The sequence below is a fragment of the Nannobrachium achirus genome (assembly GCF_963921795.1).
Source record: "Nannobrachium achirus genome assembly, chromosome: 8".
NCBI classification, from domain to species: domain Eukaryota; kingdom Metazoa; phylum Chordata; class Actinopteri; order Myctophiformes; family Myctophidae; genus Nannobrachium; species Nannobrachium achirus.
In genome coordinates this window covers 1,965,381-1,985,979 of record NC_137817.1, presented here as the reverse complement: position 1 = coordinate 1,985,979, position 20,599 = coordinate 1,965,381, and the positions used below count along the sequence as shown (strand labels likewise).

Sequence of the window (20,599 nt, the reverse complement as noted above, 5' to 3'; positions counted from 1 at the left end):
CAGTAGTGAAAACAGCAGATCTACAAGCACACAACGCCTCGCACCGCGAGGCGTTGTGTGCTTGTAGATCGGCTGTTTTCACTAGTTTAAATCATTTTTAACTCATTTACCGCCCTTTTAAGACCCCTTCTGAGGGTCCACACCGCCAGGATTTTGCCTACCTTTAACGTGGGCGCGCGCGCGAATCCATTGCGCGATGGTTCACCGATTCCATTCACCATACGATCCAGTCACGGTAAGCTACGGAGCCCAACAGCCTGCCATTTCCCAAAGCGAAACCGATTGAGCCCAGCGTGGGTGTTGTGTAACATTCTACCGGATGGGATTTCGGCAGACGGGATACAGGCGTCGTTGTCCCGCCCCCCCATTTCCGTTTTGGAAGATCTGGATCCGTTTTTTGTGAATAGGGCCCTTCCATAGAGCGCTATGGACGGCGAATCGGCGATCATACTTTTTTGTTTTATAGTTATTAACTCTCCCCACGCTTTGAACGTTAACGTTCGCCCCATTTTTTACAGAACCTCGATGCCAATACGGCGCTCGTTCGGTTCGTTCGTCTGATGACTGTAAGCTGATGAGGGGTCGCGCGGCCGTCTACTGTAAACACATTTTCCGCGGTGATGGTGTAAAAAATCCATTATGCGTTAGATCAACGGAGAACAATTCACTTCCTTGTTGATTTCCTCTGGCTGTAAGGCTCTGTGGCCAGTGACTGGTCTTCTTCTTCTTCAACACATAACAGGCAAATTCACATTCATTCTCGCATGACGCCGCCCTCTGCTGCCTGGCAGACCAAAGTGCACTATTGCACAATAAAAATAAATAAATAAATAAAGGTCTGTCTATCTGCTATAACGTCGCAAAGGTAAGCCGCTTTTTGATGGCACCAGACCCAATAAATAAATAAATAATCTGGCAGTAGGAGAGTTAATACTAATTGATAACTCGTCATACTCGACATAGGCAGAGGGGACTTATCTAACATATAATTTTCGGAATGTCTGAGTGAGTGTCTGTCTGTCTGAGTGTCTGAGTGTCTGAGTGTCTGTCACAGCGTTTCTCCTCAATGGCTGGAGCAATTGATCTGAAATCGCATCACCATTAGCATATGAACACACCTGACATAACTGTGAAGCCCGTTTGTCACTTTCACAAATCATATGCTGTATATTAGCATTTTTATGGTGTATCTACTATCTATTCTGCATCTAGCATGAGGCTTATCTATTCTGCATCTAGCATGAGGCAACATGTTTAACCAGCTGTGTGTGTGTGTGTGTGTGTGTGTGTGTGTGTGTGTGTGTGTGTGTGTGTGTGTGTGTGTGTGTGTGTGTGTGTGTGTGTGTGTGTGTGTGTGTGTGGGGGGGGGGGGGGGGGGTGGTTGTCTGGCCCCGTTATAGATGCAGATCGGTACACAGTATCTCTGTAGCCATTAAACGAAACGGGTATTTCTTACATTGATGCTCCTACATATTATAATGTAAGCACCAGTTAAAGTTACTTTCCATCCCTCATATACTGTGTGCACAGTGCACATCCCATAACCCACACACTGCACATCATTTCAGAGCTCATATCTTTGAACGGGTAAGGGCTAGTTTTTATAACTCGTCATACTTGTCATAGGCAGTAAATTAGTTAAAATGATGAATACAACACTGGCTTTCAAGCAGTTTCAAGGGGCACACTTTACCCTTCTCAGGGGCACAGCAACGGTCCCCAGGACCAGTGGTTGAGAAACACTGGCCTACAGTATAGAAGGTCTCTGATGCCTGTAAGTAACATGCCTGTATTCTTAATAGAGGGTCTGCACGTCCACTGGGACCCGCCCCCCTAATCTAGACTGAGTGGCAAAACATTGAGCAGCTTGGAGCATTGCATGGAGTTTGGATGTGTTAGTTGCAAATCACTCAACGGCCCTGCATACCACCTGTTTCTAAATGGCACATAATGCAGGAGGCAGCAGATCTGTGTTGTTGAAAACGAGTGCTTCCAAACTCTGACATTTGGAAAAATAAAAACCTGCACAGAATGTCTTGACAGAAAGTAGCTCATAACATGCCTATGGTGGATTTTTATAAAACAAAAACTTTGCAGATAGAAAGAGGATAATTCAAGCTTTCAGTACAGCCGCAATGTTGGTGAGTTTAACTTTGTTTAATACAATCAGAAAGGACTTTTCTGTTTGGATGTATGGGCTGTCAATGGCAGAAATGTGTGTTTTGCCACTCAGTAGGCGTTCCTGCATAACTTCCAGCAGATAGATAGATAGATAGATAGATACCTTTATTATCCCAAGGGGGAAATTCAGTATAGATGTCATAGGACATTCACATAACGATTAACTGAGTAAGCATGTTTGGGCTCTCAAAGCATATCTCCATATACAGTACATGGATCTCCATATATGGGTACCAGGGGTCTCCATATATGGGTAAGTGGTCCGACATACATCACTGGCCAGATGGCCCAAGACATGGCGCGACCTCGCCCTTTAGGGCCCTGAGGCGTCTTACTAGTAATATAAATCTGCATAGTAACATTAGCAACTAATTGTGCCTGAGATGTCGCTGAGCAGAAGCATAACGTTTTGAAAAATGGACTCAAATACAGTAAGAGTAAAGTTTTAGAAGTTGAGTCCATGTATTTAGTGGTGGTTTGGCAGCAGCAGAAAGGAGAGAGGAGGATGACTCTGTGGGATGAAGATCAGAAGGTTTGGGGGATTAGATGGATTAGATGGAACTCCAAATAAATGAACGCTTTCTGACCGAACACAAAGAGGACACCAACATGGGGATGAGGAAAGATTTGAGCTTTTAGATTCTAAGAAATCTTCAAAGAATCATCTATTTGTGAAACATTTTATATAATTTAGTACACACATGTTGTATTGGGGTGCATCTCTCCTTTCCAACCTATCTCTTACCCTAACCCTAACCTTAAAGGGATATTCCACTTTCAACAGGGAAACAACGTATGGGCTTTTCTCCCCACACACACCCATTGTAACTTCAAACTCCATTTTTTTATTATAAACTGACCTTTTTATTGTATTTTTGACTTGTGATTCTCTATTCTATGTTTGTGGACTCTTCATTCAGCGTAAAAAGTAATGTTGTACAAACTAAACATTCTCCTTGCATTCCCAGCCAGCACCAGTTGAGTAATTGATATAAAACAAAAAGTAGTTTTTTTCGGAGGGCAGTGAATTACTACTTTAAGTGTTTAAACTCTCCCCTTTGGCTTGTTTTTAACCCACTAAGGCCTGAGAAATACCTTCTAAATGTCTTCTAGACGGTTTTCTGAAAAAACTATGTTTCTATGTCAGTGCTACTCAAACTTTTAGAATTATTTATATACAGAAGATCCATCTCGGAAAAATTAAAATATTGTGTAAAAGTACATTTTCTTGAAACTTTGATATATTTCTTGAAATTCTCATATTATGTTCTAAATAACAACATCCCAGCATCCCTGTTCTTCTAGGAGGTTCACCAAAAATAGCAGATCTACAAGCTCACAACGGGTCACAGTTGGCACATTCAGTCAATTATTCCAAAACGTTTTTTTTTTTTTTTTTTTTTTTTTTTTTTTAATTTGAATTTGAATACCAAAAGTCCATATTTCAAGATATTACAATATTACAGGAGACCACTCAAAATAGTCCAGGCGTTTCAGGCAGTATTTTGATGGAATCGTGCACTTTATGAAAGAAGCATGAAATTTGGCACACAGTTAGAACATGCCATATGGAACATCTTTGGCTATAGGGCCATAGCAGATTTGTCTTGGGAAACTTGTGGGAGCCAATCAAAGTTGGGCTCTCATAGACTTTACTATAGAGTAAAATAACACAAAAAATAAATGCTTTAAGTAGCATGTAAGGGATCAAACTAGGTGTTTTTTGGGGATTCTGAATCCAATGCAAACATTTGTTTTGCAGGAAAAACATTCCTTGGGCTAAAAACGGACCCCATAAAACTATGGTTTAGTGATGAGTCATCACTTTTCAAAGTTTTGTGGCGGCCGTTTCTCGGAAAGGAATGTTTTTCCCGAAAAACACCTAGTTTGACCCCTCACATGCTACTTAAAGCATATTTATTTTTTGTATTATTTTACTCTATAGTAAACTCTATGAGAGCCCAACTTGATTGGCTCCCACAAGTTTCCCAAGACAAATCTGCGATGCCCCTATAGCCAAAAAATGTCCATATGGCATGTTCTAACTGTGTGCCAGATTTTTGCCTGAAACACTAAAACAAGGATTTATAATAGAGAAATGTCAACCTTTCGAAGTCAGAGTTTCTTGAAGTGGGAAGTTTCTGCAGTCCGTTATGACGTTGTTTTACACAATATTCTAATTGTTTTAGCTGGGTCTGTGACCCCCCCTCTACAAGCTTGCAGCGCGGCACTCGGTGCCACGCTGTGAGATTGTAGATCTGCTATTTTTTTAAACAGTTAAAGTATTAATGCGTTGCAGGACTTAGTGGTTTAAAGTTCTTGTGGTGTCCTCTCTCCTGGAGCAGAGGCCAGAGGGTGTCAGGGTGACGGCTGTGTCTTTGTGTTGCCTCCTGGACTGAGCAGCTCCAGCAGATTGATGTCTCTGTGTGTGCGTCCGTGGCACCACTCCTACTTTTACACAGCGCTGGGTCAATATTGAACCAGCGGGCCTCCGCGAGGGGAGGGGGGAGGAGAGAGGGGTCCCTTTCACTCTGACGGGACTCTGAGTTTGCACACAGGACAGTTGCGTTTTTTTTGGAGCGGTGAAAGCGCTCCCAATGAACAGGTATATCCGTGGGTATGTGGCTGGCTGGCTGGCTGGCTGGCTGGGTGGCTGGCTGGCCCTGTCCGTAGCCTGGGCAATACCTTGAGTGGCCACACACAACACACTAGTTAAAGGAGGGGCGCTGTTTTGTGCAGGCCAGGCACACTCACCACTCACTCACAGGCACAGTTTACACTCACTCACTCACTCACATAGGGTACAGCTGCTCAAATTCACCGCTCCACTTCGAACCGAGGTTTGATTTTCGTTTGCTGCATGAATAAAACTCATTGGATTTGGTGTGCAATGCTGTGAGGAATCGGCGCTGCGGATCCCAAAAGGAGTCATAAAAGGAGTGATGAGTTTTTTACCGCATGCGACAAGACGCACGAATCGAACTGGGTTCGATCGAGAAAAAAACGCACGGCCGCAGCCACTCGTCGCACAGCTAATTCGGATCCGGTGTGCATGAGGTCGTAGAGAATCATTGTTTTCTCTTAAAAAATGAAATTGTCCGTTTTATCCGTGCGGATAAACGCGCCTGTGTGCAAAGGGCTTAACTCTGAAGAAGTGGTCCCTCTAAAACTGGTCATGATCAGTGTCTGTCGCCATGTTTTGCGAGAGAAAAGTAGTTTTTATTGATGAAGCACAGGGATCGGCAACCTTTTTGAAACGAAGAGCCATGTATTTATTCTCTAGATCAGTGTTTCTCAACCTTTTTTTCTGCATGGGCACACTTTTCATGTCCCAAGAATCCATGGGCACACTAACATAATACGGGGGTGTAAATATCGTCACTGTCGGGAAGAAAACCTTGTACGTTTCAGATTTGTACGTTTCTTCACAAAGTAAAGTCCAGCTTCATCATACAAGGCTGTCGCACAACAGTAGTGAAAACAGCAGATCTACAAGCTTGTAGATCTGCTGTTTTCACTAGTTTAAATCATTTTTAAAATGATAAATACAATACTGGCTTTCAAGCAGTTTCAAGGGGCACACTTGATCCTTCTCAGGGGCACACCAAAGGTCCCCGGGCACAAGATTCAAGATTAATTTATTTGGTCCCGAAGGAAATTTGTCTTGGACATGCAGGCTGCTACATAACATACAACATAACATAACATACACAACATACATAACATACATAACATACACAACATACACAACATACATAACATACATAACATACATAGCATACATAATAACATACAACATGACAAGACAGACAGAAAGTAAATTACAACGAATAGTGCACAACACACAGTGCTGACATACAGGTCAAGTGCATACTGTACATTACATTACATTACACTAGTCATCACCCCTACTAACGGCCTGAGTTTAGCAGATTAACGGATATGGGAATTAATGAGTATTTGTATCCGGAAAATACTCTCGATCACTTACTTACTTACTTTACTTACGCCTATCGCCCAACCTTGGGCATAGGCCACGAACAAGAGCTCTCCAGGCATCCCGGTCCTGGGCCAGGTTCTCCAGCTGTCCCCATGTGTGGCCAGACCTCTTCACATCTGCATCAAGGTCACGCCGCCAGGTGTTTCTTGGTCTGCCCCTCTTCCTTTTCCCTTGTGGGTTCCAGAAAAGGGCGTATCTTGTGATACTTGTTGCAGGTTTGCGAAGAGTGTGGCCAATCCATCGCCAGCGTCTTTGGAGGATTTCTTTCTCTACAGGGTGCTGTCCTGTTCGCTGCCACAGCTCCAGGTTACTGATTTTGTTTGGCCAGCGGATTCTGAGGATTCTTCGAAGGCAGGTGTTGATAAAGGTCTGGATTCTGTTCATGGTGCAAACCGTTGTTCTCCAGGTTTCTGCTCCATACAGCAGAACAGGTTTCACCATTGAATTGAAGATCCTGATCTTGGTGTTTGAGGGCAAATCTGAGGATCCCCAGACATTTTTCAGCTGATGGAAAGCTACCCTTGCCTTGCCAATCCTCACTTTTACGTCGGCATCTGTCCCGCCCAGTTTGTCAACAATACTTCCCAGATAGGTGAAGCTCTCCACCTCCTCTAGTGCTTCACCATCTAGGGTGATGGGAGTAACGCTGTCTGTTTTTATTTTGAGGACCTTGCTCTTTCCTCTGTGAATTGTGAGGCCAAGGCGTGTTGAGTTTTCTGAGACTGTATTAGTTTTTTCTTGCATTTGTTGTTGGGTGTGGGAAAGGAGGGCCAGGTCATCCGCAAAATCAAGGTCATCTAGCTGTGTCCAGGGTGTCCACTGAATGCCATTTCTTTTCTGTGCCGATCACAGCATGATAGAAAAGCAACCTCACTCTCTGCTGGACACCAAACACCCTGAGCCTACGCAGAAAGTGAAGTCTCTGCTGGATCTTAGTACACACATGATTAACATGGACATCCCAGGATAACTTGCTGTCAATATGCACACCCAAGTATTTGTATGAATCCACCTGAGAAATATTGACATTGACAGTGGTTGAGAAACACTGCACTATATATTCAGTGGTTGAGAAACACTGCACTATATATTCAGTGGTTGAGAAACACTGCACTATATATTCAGTGTTCCATGTCAACATACATTCTATTCTAATGACAAACCGTCACACTTCTGACGTGTCGTTATAAGGATCATTAAACTCTAACTAACTAACCCTAACCCTAACCCTCACCCTGACTCCCTCCCCAGTCAAGGTTCTGAGTTTGAATGAATGCAGGATGTAATGTTCTGCAAATTAGGTTACTTAATTTAATTGACCACGTTTAAAATATAAATCCTCTCTCTCACACCTCTGCCAGGGTGCCAGTGATCAGCCTCCCCTGTGCCAATGTTGCCCACCCCTGCTATAGCACATTCTACAGAAAGATCTCACAAAGTGCTTTACATACAGTACAGTGAAAAAACTTTATCCTTTTTTTAATACAAATTTGAAGTTTGTCCAAAAACTTGGGTCACGATTTAGAGGCTGTTTTTAGAATCGACCTCAGTTCTAAATGGGTTAAAGCAGAACAAGTCAGTGCCATTCTTCTCAAGCAGGACGACAACACAAGCATGGGAACTAAAATGGCGTACTGTCAACAAACACCTGTTCATATAGTAATGTTTTAAGGTTGTTTTTAGAAATGCTCCACAGAGGCTGCAGCTCTCATATAAGAGCGGTCCTAAGTTTAGGCTCTGCAGCCTGAAAGGCCTTCTGTCAGCGTTAGTTTTTAGTTCAGTGCTGGGAAACCCTCCACCAGAGGCTGTTCAGCAGACCTTAGGGACCTGCAACACCCTGGGAAACCCTCTACCAGAGGCTGTTCAGCAGACCTTAGGGCCCTGCAACACCCTGGGAAACCCTCTACCAGAGGCTGTTCAGCAGACCTTAGGGACCTGCAACACCCTGGGAGCAGGAAAACCTCCACCAGAGGCTGTTCAGCAGACCTTAGGGCCCTGCAACACCCTGGGAAAACCTCCACCAGAGGCTGTTCAGCAGACCTTAGGGCCCTGCAACACCCTGGGAAACCCTCCACCAGAGGCTGTTCAGCAGACCTTAGGGCCCTGCAACACCCTGGGAAAACCTCCACCAGAGGCTGTTCAGCAGACCTTAGGGACCTGCAACACCCTGGGAGCAGGAAAACCTCCACCAGAGGCTGTTCAGCAGACCTTAGGGCCCTGCAACACCCTGGGAAAACCTCCACCAGAGGCTGTTCAGCAGACCTTAGGGCCCTGCAACACCCTGGGAAACCCTCTACCAGAGGCTGTTCAGCAGACCTTAGGGACCTGCAACACCCTGGGAAACCCTCTACCAGAGGCTGTTCAGCAGACCTTAGGGACCTGCAACACCCTGGGAAACCCTCTACCAGAGGCTGTTCAGCAGACCTTAGGGACCTGCAACACCCTGGGAAACCCTCTACCAGAGGCTGTTCAGCAGACCTTAGGGACCTGCAACACCCTGGGAAACCCTCTACCAGAGGCTGTTCAGCAGACCTTAGGGACCTGCAACACCCTGGGAGCAGTCAGTTAAGAATCCGGGAGCCTAGGAGCACGGTGGTGCAGTCTGCTGTAGCGTCTCACCTCACAGCTAGAAGGTCCTGGAGCCTGACCATGCAGAGCTATAAGTGAGCATCAGGACCTTGAACTGGACCCTGACATTAGGATGCCAGAACTGGAGTGATAATGTGGCACCTTCTGCTGCATTTTAGATTAGTTGGAGGCGGTCCACCGTCGTTTTACTGAGGCAGGGGAAGAGTACTAATTGAGTAAGTAGTAAATTGTATTGATAAAGGGCACCTTATCGATCCTGCTCATTGAGCCGGGCTTTTATCCATTGAGTGTTGTCTAATATTTTGTAGAAAGACGTGAGACGAAAAATTCTGAACAGAACTGGTATCTTTTGTTATTGGCCAGTTGTTGTGACTGTGAGTTTGTGGCTGACCACCATCTATGAAGATGACAATTGACAAAAGTAAACTATATTTGCCTATCATTAAAACAATCATTCATTGTTGTGCAATAAGTGTTAAATGGCTTTATATTATGAATAGTACTGTAATAATATCTTGATGACCTCTTGTCTTGATTGTTTAAACATGACATCATGGGCTGCTATGCTGGATAACAGGCTTGGTAAAGCTTATTGATTGATACCGGGTAATCAATACATTTGTTATGGAGTGTGTGACAGGCTGGTGTTTCCAGCCCCATCTCTAGTGAAGAGAGAGTTGATTTAGTTTAGTCCAATCGAGAGGAGACGAAGGCATGGATAATCATCTCTACCTCTGGATACGAGACGATTGACTGAAGCTTAGCAATAAGGAACCATGTCTATGACAATAGCAACTGGGACACCTGATCACTTTGACCCTATCTATATGCATTGGCTATTTAAAAACAAGCTTGTAGATCTGCTTTAAAGGAGTAGTTCAAGCCCAACATGACTTTTTCCTATTGATTACTCACACCAATCTGCATGCGACAATGCAACGCAAACAAAAAATATTATTGAACTCAAGTCTCCATGGTGTGAGTAATCAATAGAGAGAAAGTCATTTTGGAGGTGAACTACTCCTTTAAAAACACAAACCTGAAACCAACTATTTTCAACTATTTTCCTTGACATCAAACAGTTTGAGGAACACTGGTTTAAACATTAATCAAAGCTAAAATTAGGAAGCACGCCCAAATAAGCAAGTACACTTTAGAAACGAGACCCCCCCCCCAAAAAAAAACACAACCTGCCACTACCAATATTTGAGACTTTACAGGAAAAATAACAAGGCCAACGTCGCTTATAAGGAAAGGACTTGGCAACGAGCGGTCCTGGTTCTCTGAGAGAGACGAGATGTTTTTGTTCCCATACCCGGGGAGGCTCCCTGGCCGTGGCTCAGGTTACGGTGGCCTGTCAGGACCAGATTTATGTGTTTAACAAGGTTTTACATTATGAGAGCTGAAAGGACCCACAGGACAGCAGGACAGGCTGTTGGCTCAACGCAGGGCTGTTGGAAGGACAGGATCTTTGTATGAATAAATCAGGTCACAGTTGCTATCAAAACCTCCACCGGCTGTCAGTCAGTCAGTCTGTCTGTCAGTTTGTCTGTCACGTCACACTTTTGCCCTATTCATATCTCCGCCACCGCCAAGGCCTGACCTCATCCTGGGGAAGGAATGAGTGAGTGGTATGGCCCGCCAGGCTACCTCTCTCCTGCCCTACTATACGTTTATAAAAGTCTTTATCTTCTACAACCTTCGTTTCCTCATTCTCCACGTCTCTGAACCCTAGAGGACGACGGATTTTACATTGGAATTGAAGACACGCACTTTGGTTGTTAACAGTGGCGCTTTCGAGGCCAGACGCGACCGGACGCCGTGTGGCCACTATATTTCCCACGCAGGAACGGCAAAGAACAGTGCTTGCGCTTTGCATGCTAGAATGTGTCCCCATAGATTAGAGTGACAACACGCCATATTATATAGCCTATCTAATCACATTTGCATAACAACAGTGTAACACAGGGGTGCCGTGGATGAACATTTATTTAGAGGGGTGACGATATAAAAAAAAAAAAACACCCACAGGTTCTCAACCTGTGGGTGGGGACCCCCAAGGGGGTCCTTACATTATTTTAGGGGGGTTCCTCAAATCATTAACTTAATGTGCAACATTGTTTTCTCTCTCAACAGTAAACAAACCAACAAAGTTTTAAGGGTATAGAGGGTATCTGCACATTTCTAAAGTGACAATTCAAGGATTTTTTAATAACTCTAAAATGACAAATTAAACATTGGCCAAGTATTAGAGGCAGAAATTGTGAAACTAGATGATCTACATGTCCACAACACCTCGCAACGTGAGGCGTTGTGAGCATGTAGATCTGCTATTTTCACAATAGAACCGTGCTATACAAAATGTAATGCCTCAACTCTTAGTGCTCGTCAGGGTGGGGGGTCCCCTGTTAAAATATGATCATTTCTTTTTTAATAAATATAATAATTGTTCTCCAACAATTTCGGGGACCCCCTGCAGTATCCCCGCGGACCCCCTGTTGAAGACCCCTTACCCTAGAGCAGGGGGCTTCAAAGTGGGTGACGGGGCACCCTGTGGTGCCGTGACGGCAGTCCAGGGGTGCAGCGAGATCATTTGATAATATTTGGAATTTATTTGGACACTTGAAAAAATATTTAGTATAATTTTAAACGTGAAGTACAAAGTTATTTTCAGTCAGTTCTAACCAAAAATGGCTATTATCTCAACGTTTTCCTCGCAACATAATCACTAAAATATCGGGCAGAAACCTCATATCTCCAAGTTTCAGATGTGTACGTCTTTTGGTAAAGACTTGTCGAACAAAACTAGTGAAAACAGACGATCTACAAGCACACAATGCGTGCTTGTAGGACGGCTTGTAGATCGGCTTTTATATGATGATAAATACAAAACGAACGGTTTTGGACATACAAGGTTTCCACCCAACAACGACGATATGCTATTAACACTTATGTTGCAATGATTTTTTCTCTTCAATGTCCCGCGATGCCATGGTCTCCATAGACTTCCATGTAATTTATAGTGCACGGATCGTGCACGCCCATGCCTAGATGATGCACCACGTGTGTGCACACTGTTCACAGCTTTCAAACAAAAAATCTGCTTGGAAATCCGTTCAAGCATTCATGATTTATCAGCCATTATGTTTTCTTCAGATGTAAACAAACATGGCTGCCATGTTTGAAAGAATGGGTTGGTATGGGGGTTAAACATGCAATTTCGCGATCGCAATCATGCCTAATACATTTCTGGAGGTCCAAAAAAAAAGTTTGAAAAAAAACAAAGTTGAAAAAAAAAAATGTTTTCTTCAAAAACGGCCCAAACTCGGGAAACTCGGGGTTGGCACAGGGGTGGTACCTTTTCAAACTTGGGAAACTCGGGGTTGGCACCAGATGTGTTAATATAAGGTGCTGGAACTGAAAATTATAATGTAGGGGTGCCTCGGATTAAAACATATATTTATGGGGTGACCTGAGACAAAAAAGTTTGGGAACCCCTGCACTAGAGGATACAGATAGGCTCCTGCCCTTTGGGCCTCATGGCTACTTTAAATCCTCTTAAAGGGCCTCATATTGGCTCCCAAGACTCTAGAGCAGAACCGGCTGTTTGTGTGCTCTGAGAGCCCGCTATTTGCCTTTAAACCGTTCAGAACGGGTACACATTATTTTGTATCATTATTTTATGCTTTAACTATTGAAAAATAGCAGATATACAAGCTCACAGCGCGGCACCGAGTGCCGCGCTGTGAGCTTGTAGATCTGCTATTTTTGAAAAATCTTGAAAATTTGAATTTTGACCCGATTCTATAAGTGTCTTTTGAATCCCTCTAAGGTTTTTTGAAAAAGCCTATTTTTCTCTGTCAGCAATCTGGCCAGCCATCGTCAAAGAAAAGGTCCTTTTCACTTAACTGGAGCTCAGTTAGTCTGTTCTTGAGAGACTACTATGTCAGTGGTGCTCAAACCTTTTCATGTGAAGGACCCCCAAAATGATATGTATTTGGCCACGGACCCCCATCTCAAAATATTTAGTTCCAGGGACCACCCAGAAGCAAAATTTGAGTTACAAACGTTCGCTTTGAAAATACATTCAAAGATTTGCACACATTTTCACGACTTTTTCAAAAATAGCAGATCTACAAGCTCGCAGCGCGGCACTCGGTGCAGCGCTGTGAGCTTGTATATCTGCTATTTTTCAATAGTTAAAGCGTTAAATAATGTTGGGCCTCATATTGGCTCCCAAGACTCGAGAGTGGAACCTGCTGTTTGTGTGCTCTGAGCGCCCGCTGTTTGCCTTTAGGGAAAGGCTTTGAGCTGCTCTGTTAGAACGGAGGAAGATGAGAGTGGAGAGCAGAACATTCAGATCTGGTTTTAGCCCTGGTCAATAAACAAGTGTCACGGCGGCCATGCTCCTCGCGGCCACCCAACACGCCCAGCACACGCCACCCAACACGCCACCCAACACGCCACCCAACACGCCACCCAACACGCCACCCAACACGCCGAGCACACGCCACCCAACACGCCGAGCACACGCCACCCAACACGCCACCCAACACGCCGAGCACACGCCGCGTGTCCAGCAGGGGCGTCACACCAAATCCAGGGCCCTGGGTGCAAGGACTCACTGCGGGCCCCCCCCCCTTAAATGTTCTTCATAGGGGGAGGAGGGGGTTTAACCCATTTAGACTGGGAACGCATTATTACGCATCATTTTGTGCTTTAACTATTGAAAAATAGCAGATATACAAGCTCACAGCGAGCTTGTAGATCTGCTACAAGTCTTTGAATATTTCAGATCCTTCAAAGTTTTTTTTTTTAAAAACCTATGTTTCCATGTCAGTGGTGCTCAAACGTTTTCATGTGAAGGACCCCCAAAATGATATGTATTTGACGACGGACCCCCATCTCAAAATATTTAGTTCCAGAGACCCCCCCCCCCCCCCCAAAGAAAAAATTGAGTTACAAATGTTAAAAAATACATATATTCAAAGATTTTTGCACACATTTTCACGACTTTGCTCGCAGCGCGGCACTTCAAATATATCTGTATATCTGCTATTTTTCCAATAGCTAAAGTATAAAATAATTAAGGCCCTAGTAACTCAGTCCCACTACACCCCCCCCCACCCCCACACTCCCCTGGTTTCCAGGAAGGAACACGTACTGTACATACAGTACACTGTACGGTTCAGTACGGTACCGCACACAAACACACCCGACCAGACACCGTGCCATGACGCAGCACACGCACACACACACACACACACACACACACACACACACACACACACGGCGAGGTGGGGGGCGGGGCTTCGCTCCCTGGTACGCCAGAGGGAGAAGAAAATACAGACGGTAAAAAATAAAAAATCTCACAGGTTTAAAGTTTCTTAGTCGATCGCCAACGATCAAGTCATTTGGGTTCCATTAGAAGTCAGCAGCTTGTAGTGCTGTGGAAGTGTGTCTTTCGCACACCGAAAACAAGCGATCTAAAAAGCTTCACAATGTCGTAAGAGAAGGCTTTGGCACACCCAGCTCCTCTCCAGCAGGTGCGTGGGTAACAAAACATTAGGAAGGAATCTGGTGCTGAGACAGATGAACCCGCGAGTTGCTCTAGTCGGGGAGCCACAGGCCCAAAAGCTCAAAGAATAGGGTTTTACCTGTGACGTCATGACGTACTTTTTATTTTAGTTTTTTTCTGTTCATTTGGTCATTAAGGTACACAGAATGAGAGGCCTGCTCTGCCGGCAACATTGCGAAAAAAAGTTATGGACATTTGTATATTCACTGTCCCATCGACTTCACTACACAGGAAAGGAATACAAAAAATAAATCTGCTTTAAGTAGCATGTGAGGGGTCAAACTAGGGGTTCTTCATGATTCTGAATCCATTGCAAGCTTTTGTTTTGCATGAAAAACATTTCTTGGGCTAGACTTCAGCCTCTCGAAACGGTGAAAAGTGACGAGTCATCACTTTTCACCGTTTTGTGGGGAAAGCTGCATTTTTTATTATTTTCCTGTACAGTGAAGTCGACGGGACAGTGAATATACAAATGGACATAACTTCTTTTCGCAATGTTTCCAGCAGAGCAGGCCTCTCATTCTGTGTACCTTAATGACCAAATTAATAGGACAAGTATGTCATGACATCACAGGTCCCCTGTGGCTCCCCGGCCAAGAGCAAGGTTTCGGACGTCAGATCGTTATCAAGCGAAATTCACAAATGGCTGACAGACTCACTGAATACAGTACACTGGTGCAAGCAACCAATCAGAAACAATCAATGTGATCACTCATTTCAGACAGCTGTGTTGACATGGTCATGTGACTTTAAAAGTACACAGTGCCTTCTGATGTCCTCTATAGTATCATTGAAAATAACAAGAAACTATAACATTAAGGAATTAAGAATAGTCATGCCAAATAATACAAAGAAAACAAAGAAATCAACAAATATACAAGCAATTCAATTAATATCATAATGTCCTACTCCCAATGTCAGAGTGGACTGAAGCAAAGTTTAAAGGGATATTTTGCTTTCAAAAAAACTTTTGGTCATTTTAGTGTTTAGTCAGGCTTTTATGAACACCCTGAACAGATGTTAATTTGCTTCATTCAGTATTTAGATATTTGATGTAAATGTTACCAGGCTCTCCTCCTGCACATACACACCCATTGTAACTTCAAACTCCATTTTAACCATGATAGATTAATTAAAAACACCCATTATTTTTGCTGGTGACTCATACTACCCTCCTAATACATGAGCAGGCCGTGTTTTTTCGATAACTGTTTTCATTTATTTTTAATAATATTTTATTGTATTTAATTTTTTCCATTTTCCAAAATAATTATTACAAATAAATGAAAAAAGTTATTGAAAAAACACCAGTCACCAGAAAAAATAATGGGTGTTTTTAATGAATCTATAATGGTTAAAATGGAGTTTGAAGTTACAATGGGTGTGTGTGGGGAGAGGAACTGGGCCTGGAGGGCCTGGTAACATTTACATCAAATATCTAAATATTGAATCAAGCAAATTAAAAACTGTTCAGGGTGTTCATAAAAGCCTGATTAGATGATAAAATGACCAAAAGTTTTTTTGAAAGTGGAATACTCCCTTAAAGCCCCGGTTTGTGATTGATTGATTCATTCAACCTTTATTTTCTCAGAAATACCTAGTGTGTGCGTGTCCCGCTTCGCTGCACAAACGCAGGCAGAACAGAAACAGAACGGAAGGCTTAAATTTCACCTCCAGCTTTTTTCCAACTCTTATGTGTGTGTGTGTCTCTCTGTTGCCACACACACAGACACACACACACACACACACACACACACACACACACACACACACACACACACACACACAAGCCTAATTGTGATGAATTAATTGGGCTCTTGGCCACGTTCATGTCAGAAAGAGGCATTAGACTCTGTTAACAGGACTTCCTCCTGGACATTGGACCCCACTCTCTCTCTCTCTCTCTCTCTCTCTCTCTCTCTCTCTCTCTCTCTCTCACACACTCTCAGTCTGTGTAGGTACATATTAGGGCATTCACCAAATATGCGACTATTCGAATATCAAAGTCACTATTCGATGTTGTTCACTGAAGTCGAATATTCGTTTCTTTTTTTTCGTTTTTTTTTTTTTTTTTTAATATTTAGTTTATAAAAGCTTGTCTAGATAGGAAGTCATAAGAATGAGTTGTCAATGCCCCTTGTTGATGAATGCGTTTTGCATCATATGATGCGTTTTGCATCACTAGCACATGCTGAAATACTAAAATATCTCAAAACATAGATTGAACACAAAAAATAACTCAGGATTGTGTTGATCGTGTCCCAAACAACAATAAAATAAGATCGGGTTGTCCCAGAGGTGAAATGGCCCTTTAATATTTGACAGTTTGGCCAGTCCTGTCAAATATTCGACTATTAGAATACTTTGAGGTGGAATAATTCGAATACTAAAAATCACTATTCGTGAATGCCCTGGTACATTCTGTAGCCGTGCCACCGTGTGACGCAGTGGGGTGGGCATCAGGGTGGGGTGCAGAGGTGATGGCAGAAGGGTGAGTGTTTTAACCCATTTAGGCCTAGAATTATTGAATGCTTTAACTGTTCTGCTGCTGTAGACGGCGCTCACCGTCATTGAAAGGGTTAATACCATGGCGCCGTTGACGGTGAGGACTGTGAATCTTACTGTATATACAGTAAAGATATTATTACTTACTTAATGTCCCGCCCGCATCGGTAATGTCGGCGATTTGTTTACAACGCACGTTGGGCGTGCACGCGAAGTGAAGCTCCTCAATGTTAAGTCAATGGAGAGGCCCATAAAGAAACTTCATTTAAACAAAATAGCCATTTTGAGACATTTTGCAGCAGATCTAAATGTAAACAAGGCACAAGGCAGGGCGCAGCCATCTTCCTCTTCTTGTCCCACACTGTCATGTGACTAGATGACGTAATCGTTGCCGTCAAGTGATAATCCAAAAAAACAAAAACAACCCCCTTCCAGCCCTTCAAAATAATAGCGGCGGCCTATGGAGGAAACTGCGTGGCACCGAGGCACCAAGCAACCTTCAGATTAAGGGGGCACTATTAGTGTTAACCAGTGAAAAATAGCCGATATACAAGCTCACAGCGAGTGCCGCGCTGCGAGCTTGTAGATCTGCTATTTTTGAAAAAGTTGTGAAAATGTGTGCAAATCTTTGAATAAATGTATTTTTAAATGTGTTTTTTGAACGCTTGTAACTCAAATTTTGCTTCTGGGTGGTCCCTGGAACTAAATATTTTGAGATGGGGGTCCGTGGCCAAATACATATCATTTTGGGGGTCCTTCACATGAAAAGGCTTGAGAACCACTGACATAGTAGTCTCTCAAGAACAGACTAACTGAGCTCCAGTTCAGTGAAAAGGACCTTTTCTTTGACGATGGCTGGCCAGATTGCTGACATAGAAACATAGGTTTTTCAAAAAAAAAAAACTTAGAAGGATTCAAAAGACACTTATAGAATGTGGTCAAAATAGAAATTTTCACGATTTTTCAAAAATAGCAGATCTACAAGCTCGCAGCGAGGCACTCGGTGCCGCGCTGTGAGCTTGTATATCTGCTATTTTTCAATAGTTAAAGCATAAAATAATGATACACAATAATATGTGTACCCGTTCTGAATGGGTTAAAGGGTGGGTCTGCTTTCTCCTCCCGGTGGAACAATGGACCTTAATGGTCAGGAACCTGAAAACACACTTATTAGAGACCTTTTTAAGGAAAGTGTTTTTCCACTCCTCCCTGAATGTCTAGTCTGTCAGGATCACAGCCAAATGATGTGTTGAGTGACCTGCTGCCATTTGGAATAAAAAAGATTCATTACTTAACAACCATTAAAACAATAAGAGGCTTGCATAACAGCTTTGCTCCGCCAAGTATTGTACTTACCGGTACTTACAGTAGCCTACTGAGTGGCAAAAAACTACTTCCTGGTCTTGACAGCCCATTCATCCACACAGAAAAGTCCTGTCTGATTGCATTAAACAATGTTAAACTCACTTTGCCACTCGATTTGCTATTCAATTCATGCATGCATATCGTCGTTGTCGGGTGAAAACCTTGTATGTCCAAAACCGTTCGTTTTGCATTTATCATTTAAAAAATGATTTAAACTAGTGAAAACAGCTGATCTACAAGCACACAACGCCTCGCGGTGCGAGGCGTTGTGTGCTAATTTTTTTTTCAAGTGTCAAAAGTAAATTCCAAATATTATCAAATTATCTCGTGGCACCCCTGGATTGCCGTCACGGCACCCCAGGGTGCCCCGTCACCCACTTTGAAAACCCCTGCTGTATGCCACGCCCCATCACAACGGTTCTGCAATTATTAATGTATCTTTTTTATTCGAGTCTCAGTCCTATCTAGAACAGGGGTCTTCAACAGGGGGTCCGGGACCACTAGGGGGTCCTCAGAGTTAGTTCAGGGGGTCCTCCAAATCTTTGTGTGATAGAAACCTTTTTTCTCCTTTTTTAACCACTTGAAGCAGTTCAACTAAAGTTATTTTGGCGAGAGATTTGCTGCTGAGATCCTTGAGTTTCAGTGAAACCCAGGAGGTCAGAAAGCCCAACATTTGTCCAGCAGACTCTCAATGCACAGGAAGAATGAATGTCAGGTTTATTAAACAGCTTCATTCTCATCTCCAGCAACGTAAATGTTGTCAAACACTTTGTACAAACCCCAGCACTGATTAATTTACAAATAGCAGGAGTTTTAAGTATTTTTAGAGCCTCCTCTTGACAGACATCTGGCCCACAGAACACTGTGTGTGTGTGTGTGTGTGTGTGTGTGTGTGTGTGTGTGTGTGTGTGTGTGTGTGTGTGTGTGTGTGTGTGTGTGTGTGTGTGTGTGTGTGTGTGTGTGTGTGTGTGTGTGTGTGTGTGTGTGTGTGTGTGTGTGTGTGTGTGTGTGTGTGTGTGTGTGTGTGTGTGTGTGTGTGTGTGTTATAGTACAGTGTATAGTAAGTGAATGAGACCCAGAATTACCCTTGCTGTCAAAGATTTTCCTAGGGATGTTGAATTTCAATCTTTGTTAGATATGTTACTAGACACCTTTACCAACACATTGGTGAAGAAATTGTTTGGTAAGGAATTTATTCCCAGGTTTTATTACAATTCCCTGACTACACTTCATTACTTGTGCAAGCAGTAGTAGTCCATGTATGGCCTACTTGTGCACAAGGCACAAGTTGGCACCTGGACAGCGTGCAGTTCTAGTTACAGGCTTGCAAACTTGTAGCTTTTCGGGGGGAAATCGCCGTTTTGAATCCAAATGAATCGTTTGTGTGATTCAGATTCGATGTAAACATATTTAGGGGGGTGGGGGTGTGTCATGGGGGGTTGGGGGGGTGTCGTGTCATCTAGGCTGCATTGAGCAGCCTAGATGACACGTTTTATAGATGATAACAAAACGAACGGTTTTGGACATACAAGGTTTCCACCCGACAACGACGATATTCTATAAATATAAGGTGCTGGGAGTGAAAATTATAATGTAGGGGTGGCTCGGATTAAATAAATATTTATGGGGTGCCCTGAGACAGAAAGGTTTGGGAACCCCTGCTCTAGGGTACCTGATCATGAGTGTTGATTGGTTGCCTCTCCTGTCCGTCTCCCGCAGGGTACCTGATCATGACAGATGATTGGTTCTCTGAGTACGTCTACGAGGTGGTGGTGGACAAGAAGTTCCTGGCTCCCGAGGTCCTGGAGGTGATGCAGCAGGAGCCTGTCGTACTTCCTGCCTGGGACCCAATGGGAGCCCTGGCTTAACTCTGGAGGGCCCGCCCCCTTCCTGCCTGGGGACCCAATGGGAGCCCTGGCATAACTCTGGAAGTCCCGCCCCCTTCAGTCCTATCGTTAGGCTGGTTTTACCCCCCCCCACACACACCTCATTATAATAGATAAAATAATAATAAAGTTTTTCTTTTCATTTTTTACTGGAATCACCTTGTTTCTTGTCTTGCTTTATTGCTGGGGTGGACTGGCATACCGGGCATACGCCCATATTAGGATAATTGTCTCCACCAGCCGAAGGCTTGGGGGAGAGTATGTTTTAGCCCCTGTCCGTCCGTGCGTCCGTCCGTCCGTCCGTCCGTCCGTCCGTGTGTCCTCCAGTTTGTTACCAGCTAATCTCCGGCGCCGTTGGCCCGGTCGCTGCCAAAATGAGCACACACATTCCCTGGATGCCAGTTCAGAACCTCTGCCTTGATTTTTTTCAAATGGCCCTGTTCGGGCCCTGTAGCGCCACCATGAGGCCGATGTTTGCAAAACACATTTCTGTAC

The 20,599-nt window shown here is 43.7% G+C and overlaps 1 protein-coding gene across 1 annotated transcript in view; it reads left to right on the top strand.

Annotated features, from left to right (window-relative positions):
• blmh (bleomycin hydrolase) overlaps positions 1 to 20,253 on the top strand; it is an 84,595-nt gene extending 64,342 nt beyond the window's left edge. The window contains exon 12 of the mRNA XM_080732186.1: positions 19,938 to 20,253. Coding sequence (XP_080588312.1) covers positions 19,938 to 20,086 — 149 coding nt within the window. The 3' untranslated portion in view covers positions 20,087 to 20,253. The remainder of the gene's footprint in view (positions 1 to 19,937) is intronic.
• Positions 20,254 to 20,599: the final 346 nt, after the last annotated feature.